This window comes from Habropoda laboriosa, unplaced genomic scaffold (genome assembly GCF_001263275.1).
Source record: "Habropoda laboriosa isolate 0110345459 unplaced genomic scaffold, ASM126327v1 scaffold136, whole genome shotgun sequence".
Lineage (NCBI taxonomy): Eukaryota > Metazoa > Arthropoda > Insecta > Hymenoptera > Apidae > Habropoda > Habropoda laboriosa.
The window spans coordinates 502,921-515,215 of record NW_017100245.1 but is presented as its reverse complement, the minus strand read 5'-3'; the positions used below and the strand labels follow the sequence as shown (position 1 = coordinate 515,215).

Below are 12,295 nucleotides of genomic sequence, written 5' to 3'. Positions count from 1 at the left end.
TCTCTTAAAGAATAAAAATATATACTTTCTATAATTTTGTCACAAAACTATATATTATGAACTATTTTAAATAATATTTATGTATGTTAGAATACAATGTATAATAAGTCCATTTAAATAATGTTACTAAATATTGAAAATATGTAATTAGATGGTAATTTTGTCTTTCATTGTGATTAAATATTTTATACTATTACAATTAACTAAAAATAATTACATTGGTATCAGTAATATTACTTTTTTATAGATTAGAATGTTCATTTCAAAAAGTTAATATTACTATCTACCATAAAAGTAATAGCATTTACTTGTAAATATATTTATCTTGAATTTGTTTGTCCACTATTTACTGATAATACGTTATGATGTATGCAACAACTTTCTTGTAAAGACATTGTAAATTCTTACTCAAAAATTCTTCAGTATGTATATTCATTGGTATTTCAATAAATATGAAATAGTAGGTCTTTCATATTTTCAAAGAAAAGTCATGGGAAGAGTGCCAAATCCTAAATTGCTTAATACATTATAGTTAACAACCTACACTTTTCCTATGCATTCCTATATTTTTAGTTAGAATACAAAATTGCATTAATCGTTGTATCAGATAATTGGTACATTTCCCATTATTTATGTTAAAATTTAATTTCAAATTATTGCACATGAAGGATTCTCTAACTAAACATTCAATTCATCTTATAAACTCTTCAATTTTGTTACTAAAAATTTCTTCAATTTTATAAGTAAAAACGTCTGCAGTAAATTAAACAAACACCTAATAATAGTTTAAAAGTTTGTTACTCCAATTCGTTTGTCACATTTTATTCCTTAAATGTCTTTTAGAATGAAAATCTCACTTCACAATTGAACCTAATAAGTTACATACTTACAGTGCTTAAGGGTTTGAAAAAGTTATTGTTAAACTTTTTCCAAATGATCAAAATATTTGTCAATTAAGTTAAGTTCAACTCCATTGACAAACTATCGTCGTGAAAAATTAAAAAGCAGATTTTACTTACCAAAATTTATTAGAATAATTACTATCGTCAAGCTAACTTGTCCAACCATGTTAGTTCCACCTTGGGATCTGTGTATGTTTCAAATCTTTTCATTACCTGCTATCTTATCTCTAGTAATAAAATTAAAGACTATACCAAAGCTGCTCAACTACGCCTGTGGCAGTGTTGGGTAAAAGTTATAACGAATTATTCACGAATAACGAATACGTAAATTAGTTGAATCACGACTAAACCGAATTTATATGTTAATTTTCAAAAAATCAAAATTCTGATACATCTGCATTTTACGTTTTGGGTATGCAGTCTGCACACAAATTTACGCGAAAATCGATAAATATTTTTAACCCTTTTCTATCTCTAATAGTTTTCGAAATATTGGACCAAATGTGTTTACTACCTGAAATTTGAGGGTGATTTCGATAAAAAGAATACATGTAGAATATTTTTTTGAGAACTACCATACACTAACGTTTCATTAAAATCGGGATGTTCCCTTGTTAATATTGCGTTTAATCGTTAAACTACATAAATTGATCGTATATTTAAATCTCACAAGTATTTTTTCCTCTGAAAACGGAATAAAATATACCAAAATTACACCGAAGAAAAGAATACTCTTTTGAATAACAAATTGTAATACTATTTCTGCCTCTGTAGTGAAACGTGGAGTTAATATTGAAAGCAACCATTGCTTTTTTCATAAGCCGTGCGTTAAATAACATTTAATTAATTCCGAAATTTAATAAACCTCGATTCGGTATAAATTTGGGAACGCTATTTTTCTTTAATATCCTTCTTCGAAAATGTTTATTTCCGTTAATGAGAATGGTGTTGCTCGCTTAACGAACCTCATAGATTGTGTACGTTACATATTTATACAGAGTTCGAATTCCTTACTTATGAAATTATATTTCAGCTGTTTTTCATCGGGATTATTACGGATTGAATTTTCAACGACAAGACAACACGATCGCTCGATATATATTTTATTGCTCGTCATAATTTTTGTACGACAATAGTATGCTCATCCTTGAGAAGCTCAATAGCATTTCTTGACGTAAACACAGGACAAATGAAACAATTTCACAAGCCACTTCGTTGGTAGAATACACATATGTACATATACAATATACATTTATTTATTTATGTTTTGTAAAGTCGTGCTCTCATTAATATTCATTAATTGCAAATGCACTTTGATAAATATAATATCTTTACGGTGAATTTTTATAGTGAACACGCATGTAGGCAATGCTCGTTGCATAATAATGCGCGATTATCGACGGTGATTAGTCACGGATTCGTTAAATGGTAACTCTACAGGTGTCAATTTTTTCGAACTCGGTGTACAAAATGTGATTAGCCAGCTGACACTTAAAAGTTCGGGAATAGAAATTGGACAGAAAGCCACATTTTTGTCTGTAATTATTTCCTGGTTTCGTTCGAATATAAAAGGAAATGAACAAAAAATGATCGTAAGTGAAATTTAAAAACGCGCAGTATCATAAATTATCGTGATGTGATAAAAAAAATTAATAAAAAAAAGATCTTTTACAGAGTACTACAAATTTACTTCGAGTAATTTATCCTCTTTCGCATAGATTTTTTTTGTTTTAAATGCTTAGTAATGTATCCTTTGGTGTTCTGTGTGCCTGAAATGTAAAGAAATGTACAGAAAGGAAATTTCATTGTCGTCGTAAGAAATCCAACAATGCGAAAATGTTAAATTTCTCATCTATCCGGTAAGAATCGTGCACGTGGAACGATGTAGATCAATGAACAATGTGTACATATGTGTGCATGTTTCCAAGTTTATCAATGCATTATGAATGATTGTAACGCGCCTCCGATGACAACTGCAATCAATTCTGTAACTCGATGCAACATAAAGGTTACGCGCCGTTGTAAAAACCGCCCAAAATTCTAACCCCAAGCACAGATAGTAGAGCGAGGAAAATTCTTGGTGAAACTGTAACAGCACTGTTGCAAGCATCCTGCATGCACAGTGCGCAAAATTGCAGGTTCAAACCGTCATTGGCGAATTTTCCCCGTATCGTTTTGCACGGGTCGATGGTCTCTGTCTTCGCAGTCTGGCAGCTTCTCACCGTGACGTCCCGATCGCTAACTGGTAAACATACAATTGAAATATTTATCAACGGGTATTCCCTTTGCACCTGTACGTAGAGAGATAAGAGTTAATTTACGATTAAAAAAGAAAGAAGAAAAAAAAGCCCTAATTAGAGGAAACGTTCGTTCAACGTTCTTCCTCGCTCACTCGTTCGTCCTTTCATTCTCGATTTTCCACTATGGCTAAAAATTGAACGAATAATTTCATAACTACCCTTGACAGCCATTTTAGCACAGGCCAATGGCGCAGTAGCTTGATAATGTTGCGAATTGTCCACGTCAAAGATATTCGATATTTGCTTTAAAACGCTGTGCTGTTGAACAGCTTGTTGCCACAAAACCATGTTGTTTAGAGTACATTCGACAGGTTCGATGTTGTGCGCTTTCGGATCGGTGTCGCAACCAGAGTGCGTTTCGGAAGAACACATGTAGCATTTCAAAATCTCATCTGCAACATAACAAGAAACAATTAACACGCTTCTTAGTTAACAGTTCACAACGATTATGATGAATTTGTGAGTCTTCATATGTCATGAACTATTTATGAAATAGTATCGTTGTATGATATAATTCTTTATGTATTTATATTATCAGTTATACTCAAGTTACGATTAAGAGCATTAATTAAGCCGAGATTCGTCCCTTACAGCTTTACGATTCTTATTTCTTCGTTTTTGCTCGTTGCATCCTCTGTGCTGTGTATAATTAATAATAGCGCAACGTACTCTGTGTCTTTAAACTGATCCTATAAAAACAGGACGTTGATTATTGCAAAATTTTATCATATTCCCAAAGTATTCATATAGCAATAGGAAATTATTTAAAAAATCTTCTTCAGTGTGATTGGGAAAACGTTGACGTTCCAATTTTAATTCCTTCAATAGAAAAAATCTACAAGTAGACATGTTGAAGTATCTTTTTTTCATTTCAAAAACTGACCTAGAGGTTCATTTATTCGTAATTTCCAAGGGCAACCACTTGCTTTGTCATTATCTCGCCTCTTTCTACCATCTTCAACACGTTCTCAAGCTTGACATTGCAGTATTTTTGTACACCTGTTCCGCCATTTGTCACGTTTCAGTCACGAACTTATGAAGTCGTACATACTCAAAATATAAGCTGAGACATAATTACCATGCTTGTCTCCATTTTCGTTTATGCCATGTTAACAAACTTTATTGCAAAATTCTAAAGTAATGAAAATTCTTTCACTTTTTTTCACATCCCGCAGGCAAACTGGATAGTTTCTGCCCAAGTCTAATTTTTTTACTGTTTTAAGCTTTCAAAAAATCTAAAAAAATTCTCAAGTACTTATCAAAGTCTCTACTACATTATACAATTGTTCGTTGAGTCAAATGTTTAAAACTGTTTTCAATAAAAATAAAAATTCGCTTCGAAGAAATACGGGAATGAAGTTTTCACTTGGGTCATAAAAGACCCGGCTTGCCTACGGAGGGTAAATATCATACTATCAAGTTCACATATATTTAAACATAATGTTCATACTAATTATTTTAACTGTTCTTGGAAAATACACAGTGCTAATATCATATTAATAACATTTGTTTATACATATTGACGCCCATTTTGTATCGTTAAAACTAAACCTGTTTTCATATTCGACAACTCATACTTCACTTTACAGTACAAAGTCGATATTAAATAATCATTCATTAAGAAACTTAAGTATTACAACTTAACTGAGTTTACCAACAAATTAAAAATAATAAGGAAATGTAGTCCAAAACAAATTCGCATTCTCGGATTTAATTGATAAAATTTTAAAACAATAGCATATACAAATTGTTCACAGCAGTAACAGTAAAAACATGTTGCTTGTTCTATTTACAATTATTTATGGTAATAATTAAAAATCATTAGTTTCGCAAAAATAACTTTCCGAATTGACTAATCTATCAAATTTTGCAAAATTCATTTCAATCCAAAATATAAATATAAAACCAAGGGAAGAAAAATATATAAAATAGAAATTTTGAAATGAAAAGTAAAATATGTACAGACTCGAAAATGATTCATAAATGGTTTATAAGACTTCTCGTTCGGCGTACAGGTCGTACAATAACAAGAAGAAAACTAGGAAGCGGTAGCGGAAGCGGGATAATATTACACACGAATTTCCGTGGGAATGTATACGAGCGATTTTTCTAGGTTATTCCATTTCAGTTCAACGATTCTCTGTTTTCCGGAAGGAGTAAATAATTTACTCCCTCTGGCGCCTGGTAGACGCCTCTAAAGCACTGAGACTTTCCCGATTGTCGCATATAATTCTAATAAACAAACGGAGGGAGCTCACACGTCGCGAGGATGTTCCTAATCGAGCTTGAATTTCTAGTGCCTGCCTTTTCTATTCGTTCTAGGAGTAGAGACATACGCACGTTCTATATAGCCATTATTTGGGTCGAAGTATCGTGGCGCCGAAAGTCGCGACACTACTCACCCCTATAAGCTGTAACTCGCAGTTTGACAAACAGCAGTTAAACTGCTATCCTTCTGTTTTCAAATTATCCACAACTGACAAAAAATTCCAGCGAACAAAGAATCACGATTTTACTTCCATTTCGATGGTAATGCTACTTAAAATGTATACTAACATTACGTTCTTTTCTACTTTTAAGTGGACCACAAGACTTTATTGACATCAATTCGGTCAAAAGAAAATAAAGACATTATTCAGTTAAAAAGTTACCATAAATCTTTTGTTAAATTCATTTATTTGCAGGCAATTTCTCCGAAAAGAAACAAGTAAAATTTTCTTAAAAATTATTTGGTTAATTTCTTAAAAAGTTCATTTAATAAATTTCAAAGTCTTTTATGTATTAATATTGTCGTAATATTTATAAATTATTAATATTGTCTATGTATTTACAAATTAGCCACTGTAGTGCATAAATTTGTTCAATTTTAAGTAATAAGTAATTGCAGAAAGGATAATTTTCATTCGTTTTTGGCGACCGAATCGTGCGGCAACCAGCTACAGGTTGTACGCTAGAATCGCGAAAAGTGTTAAAATTGTTTAAAAAGTTGGCCACAAGTATTGAATTAGACCTAGTTGCAATTATTAGTAGTAAGTGTTACTCTGTACAGCATATACTTATGAAAAATGATAAGATGTTCGTCGGAAAATTATTAAAAATTAATTCACATTGTAGTTTTCATTTTTAAACAGCTTCCTTTTACGTAGCGAAAGAAATAAGGAATAATGATAATTCGTTGTCTTCGAAATAAGTAATATTTTAGTAGTTGATAAATGTCCTAATTAATGAGATTAAAACATTTCATTGTGAAATTTAATGGAATATCTCCAATGCAACGTTGTAGACGTTTAAACCTTACAGTAAGTATTCATTTTTCTGAGTTGCATGATTCATAATTAATCGCTCAATGCTGTCGAAAATTGTGAGAAAGTTGGCAAATTTTATTTCAATCTTGTATTTATAAGTAACTCAGTATATGTGATATTGAGAAAATGATTGGAAAATACACTTCATTTCTTAGAGAATAAAAAATTCTTTTGTTACAGATACCTGAATTGTTAATAAAATTAAACAGATATAAATAATTCAATTATTTTCTACAATTGTATTTAATAAAATTAAACCAAAAATTCAAAAAGTTAGAATAATATAATTTTTCAAATAGCAAGAGCTATTTTATATATACTTTTGCTACACTTTTGTCGTAGTAGAAGTAACCTTATTTACAATTTCCATGGAACTTGCATCGAAACTTATACTATTGAAAATTTTTTACAAAGCATTTGCATAAAGCGTCACAAAAGCAATTTTAGTTTATCATATTTTATTACTATACATTCATATGTTTACGTTTGATTTAATATACAGATAATAATCCATAGATTACATGTAAATATCGAAAAATAATACTTATATTACTACGTTCCTTTCTGTACTCTTTCAATTCTAACAGATTGCACCACTACCGCAAAATATAAAAACATATAAAAATGTCAGTGATGTGTCAAGTTAAGTACTATACAAAAGTAACGCAAGGTGAAAAAATATTTAGCATCGTCACTCGAACAATTCATGTGATACGGAAACATAAACATACTTAACCAGCAACGTCTGTCTGAGCCACTGTCATGGGAAAAAATGTCATCACTCTAGTTAACAAACTTTTACTTGTATATTTTCACTGACGTTTCACCATGTTCGACAATGAGCCCGGTTCTCTAAGTTTGGCCCGCGTGTTTCGCTAGAAAAGAAATTTTCAAAATAATCACCTGAACAAACCACCGAGACAAGCGCGAGGCCAACGATTAACACTGCGATCCTTCGATTCATCCCGGAAGTTGTTGGCAAGAGGTAAGCTTTCTCCTAAAGAAGTTTACTCTCGGCAAGCGGAACGCAAACTGCGGTGCGTGACGGAGGGTGAAGCACTGGCTCAAGGAGGGTTGTCGTCGAGTCGACAGCCTGATCGCGAGTATGAGATTGCGAGGTTTGCCACTCACCACGCCACTCCTCCTCTCCTCTTTTCACCACTCCGCTCCATTTTTCGCCGTTCTGCTGCAAATCATGTAATCGCGCAAGCCGTGTACATTTTGCCTGCTTTCCCACTCCGATACTCTCATATAGATTATTCGACGTAGATCACTCTTCCACATTCAACGTTGCCTTTCTCAGTTTCTCCCGTGTATCCTTCTTTTCCCCCCCAAACAAAAAGCTGATGCACATTGTGTAACGCTATTTACTTTGAAACGCGATATCCATTTTAGCTTTTCCACTTTGGGTCTTCTCCTTATCGATTTTCTTAATTAACCCAGGCTTTTCCAGTAGATTTTGTTAAAGTTTATTTAAAAAATACATATTACAAATAATAGTTTCTTCTATTTACTGAAGAATCGAAGCTATCTTTGGACAATATCGATTGATCGCTGATCACAGTAATAATCAGGATGAAGTTTTCTTTCGAAGAACAAGTGGATATGATCCTAATTTATGGCGAAACTCGTCAAAATGTACTCAAATGTACTAAAAAATGCTATCTATCAAAACATGCACACAAAGATTACAATTTTCGCTACCACAAAGCGATAAAAAAAATACAGCATCCCATTTAAAAATGTAAAGATGTCCTTAAAATCTACTCTACGCCTTCACCCACGCAAAAATTATTGACATCACAATATGTCCTCCTCCGTGCCATGCAAGTTTTCTATGCAACATTTTTTCATATTATTACAAGTAACGGAAATATTTAAGATGGACTAAGTTATTAGTACACCCTGTATAGTGTCATACAGAAATAATAAAAAGACGTTTGTACATACTATAAAAACTGCTTTAGTTGTTTTGCCTTATTTATGTGTAATTATCGTTTCCACGTTTCAGAACTTTCTCGTAAATTACAACTAGCCCTACTGAACTATTTTATAAATATTCGACGTGTGTATTTACTGTAAAAATGTAACTCGATGAAACACAAACAATGAAAAAACAAGATAAATAAATATTTTATAAGAAATTTGCTTTATTCGAGATATAGTAATTAAGTGTATGAATAATTTCGAATTTTTATTAAATAACTTAGTAATTAAAATGAATTTATTTTATAATTTCAATTATGTATTAGCGTAGACTATTGTTTTTTTTTTTTCGATGAGTGAATTATTATGGAATTTACATTCCAGCGAAAAAAATCGAAATTTCTTTTTATGAAACGATGGTTTGAACCCTTAAAAATAATGTGGAGAAATTCGTATTGAAAAGATTGCAATAATGACGAAATTATATTGCCTACAGTGAAAGACTGTACAGCAAGAGTTACTGCATCTGGCAAAACTGCAAATACATTTTTCTTAAAACCGTGTCTTTTCCAAATGGCATCAGTAATAATCCTTATAAATTGATTCAATATAGTTTGATGAAATTTGACACTAATTTTCTCTCTCTCTCTTGGCGATTAGTTTTTAAAACCGACCACTATAGTAATATAACATCTGAAGCATTTAGATCTCTTCGTTTTATTGACAGAATATCAAAGGATTTTATTCACTCTAGCACGCTAAGGATGCTGTAATATTCCTTTATTAAACCTCTTTTTCAATACAGTTTATTAATTTGGTCTTCATTCTACAAAAACTTTATCGCCTTATTAGAAAAAGCTCGACATAAATTTTTATACTAAGAGATTCATCTCATAAAATAAATAAATAAATAAGTCTAAATGAATGTATAAAGAGCTTTTTCTTTAACTAAGTAATTCCTAAGGATACTCTTTGTTTAACTTTTCCTAAACTTAAGAAATATCTGCTATCATTTTAAACGTTTCACAGGCATTCAAGATATTGCAAGGTATAGATTACAAGCATTCCAAATATTTTTGTTGTATCTGCATATGTGTTTGTTAAAGGGGTATCTACCGTGAACCTTTGAAAACATCGATTTTCTTCTCTTTGCATTTTCTGAAAGAATGTAGTTTCAAAAATGTGCACAACCCTATGCCTGAACTCCTAAAATTACACGAAATTATGTTTATTTGAAAGACGTAACGATCAACGGAATTGTTACCACATGCAATTGCAAAGAAAGCTCGAATTGCTCAGAGAGAGAAGAAAAATCGTCACAGCAGGATATTTTTGAGCAAGAAGAAGGCCCCCTTTATGGTTCTGGGCTGGCAGATTAGTCATAAGTATGATTTTTATTGTATACGTACAATCACTTTTTGTATTTTTGAATTTTCCTGTATACATAGAAAGATTATTATCGGTACACAGAACTTTAAATAAGTCTTTCTCAAATCTACGTTTTCTTAATATGGCGTCCATGATATTTCAAAATCTACTCCACCGATTAACTTAAACTATTATGTGCACTTTTAATGCATGTATCACTATAGCTTAAACTTTTATGTGCACTTTCAATGCATGTATCACTACAGCTTGAACTATGTAAAATGAATTCAATACTTCCTTCTTTTTTAAGCCCCCGAAAGTTAAAAGAACATGAAAAAATAGATAATCAAAAGTCAAAGCCTTGCTATTTTTTATCGACTCTTTTCTTTCCTTTTAATTCCTGCTACAGCCAAACTCATCCGGATTAAGAATCATTTTGGGTTTCTTATTTTAGATAAGCAGAACGGCCAATATCACGGACGCCGTGATACCTTTGCGATTGCGTACGAAGGCATATAGTACCATCAATTTTGATTCCTTTTCTATGAAAAAAATTATAAAGGTTATTAAAATATGAATAAATATAACCTGAAAGTTTGACTGCAACAAGTGTTACAGTTTCTTTGAAAAAAAATCCCCAAGACAACCTAAAATACGCGTTTCACACTAGAATACCCCCTTAAATTCTGGAAACTTTGCAAAACTTTTTCTCGCTAAGGATTCATTTCAATTTTATGATGCTGTTTCCATTGTTAACTGTAAAAGAACCATTACAATAGGATGTGTTTGTATGTCATCCTCAAGAATTCGGTACCAGAAAGCAATTCTCTTGCCCACTATATCATTTTTAAGTCATTTCATATTATTAACAAACTTGCTTAAACTTTTTTAAAATACATAATATCTATATGTTTTTAATGTGCACACCTGTTGCATCTTAGTTAAGATATCATATATGTATATACATGTATATGTACATAAGTACACCTATATTCCTTAGTATGGCTGATGATTCATACAGTACCGGCCAAAAGTTTGGACCCACTTTTCATCAATATTAAATCTGCTGCTAATTTTTTATAGATCTGAAGTTTATCTCAATTCTACTTTCATCAATTTATCTCATATCAATTATTATTATTATTGAATAATACAATTAACGGGCTATGCCCTTTTTTACAAACTTATATAGCTAGTACAGGCACATTTATACAATATTAATCTACGTCTATTATACTTCAGCCATTCTAAGGACTTGTTAAAGATTCCTTTTGAGGGTGGCTAGTGATTAAAAAGGTCTACTTCATACATAAGGGCACTGTATAAAGTAGAAATGCGATTTACTGGGTCATATGTACTGTATTTCGATTTATGCGTTGGAATGTGAAAAGTCGCTCTACTTCTTAAATGTCGAGACGGTGCGTAGAAATTTACAAATCCCAATAATGGTGTACAATCAATATTATTATCTATTAATTTATGCAAAAAGGTAATGTCCAGAATTATTCTACGATTTTTAAGTGTAACAATTGATTCGAATGATAAAAGATTCTCAAGGTCGCTGACTTTTTTCTGAAAATTTTTGGTGTAAATTGCAATGCTCGGTGATTCCAAACTTTTGGCCGGTAGTGTACATATGTATGCATTTAATCACATGCGCTTTAATCGATCGCATCACTTTCACATTGGTTTACAATTTGTTGTATGCAATTCACGCGGAAAATAGATCTAAAGTCCGTTTGGCAAGGATTCCAAATAGGAATCGTCGAAGTTCGCGCTGAAGCAGCGAACCGCTAAAGAGAGCCGTGTAAATCGTGGTAAAAGCGATTGACGAGGGGAGGGAAATGTGGACACACCGAACTACGTTAATTGTCTATTAGCCTAATTAAACTTAGCATCGTTCGCGACAGAAGAATTACAGAAACCATATTTTTACAGTACGAAGCTACTTCTTTCTAGAACATGTTGACAGCAAAGTCAAAGTTACGAAGGTTAATACTTGTCGGTATTAAAAATTCATTTTTGTTCTTTTTTGGAAAGTTGTTAATGGGTCATTTTCGACCCGGCTGGTTCTTCTAGTGTCAAAGTGTGAGATATTACATCAACCAGTGCATTACATATGAACAGTAAAAGTATAAAATTCTGAAGTTCTAAAAATGCATTAAAGTAATGCGGAAATGTAGAATGTCCAAAATTATTAACCCTTTGCACTCCAAGCATCTTTTCATAAGATTAGATAGCAATTTCAACGTACTTTTGCAGTGAAACTTTTGAAAATGTAAAGATTTGTTAAGAAAGAAAAGACCTTTAATATTTAAGTTGCATTATTTTAGTAATGTTAAAAAACTTGAATTTTACATTTCTAAGTTCTCCAGAGTAATGAAGTATGTCGCCATAACAGCGACTTTGAAGAGTGCAAAGGGTTAATTTCCTGAAACGTAAAAATCTAGTGGTATTTTTTTCGATCTCCAAACTTTTTAAAGATATAACCTAT

General features: G+C 31.8%; 2 protein-coding genes across 2 annotated transcripts in view; both read right to left on the bottom strand.

Moving 5' to 3' along the window:
* The window catches only part of LOC108572145, a 15,562-nt gene extending 14,494 nt beyond the window's left edge, over nt 1–1,068 (bottom strand). The window contains exon 1 of the mRNA XM_017934338.1: nt 1,020–1,068. Within this exon, the coding sequence (XP_017789827.1) occupies nt 1,020–1,068 (49 nt within the window). The remainder of the gene's footprint in view (nt 1–1,019) is intronic.
* Nucleotides 1,069–2,187: 1,119 nt separating this feature from the next.
* Nucleotides 2,188–7,542, bottom strand: LOC108572144. Its single transcript, XM_017934337.1, has 3 exons — nt 7,411–7,542; nt 3,361–3,594; nt 2,188–3,144 (listed from the first exon to the last, which is right to left on the bottom strand). The coding sequence occupies exons 1-3, from the start codon at nt 7,469–7,471 to the stop codon at nt 2,912–2,914; spliced, it is 528 nt and encodes a 175-aa protein (XP_017789826.1). The 5' UTR covers nt 7,472–7,542; the 3' UTR covers nt 2,188–2,911.
* Between the last annotated feature and the right edge of the window lie 4,753 nt (nt 7,543–12,295).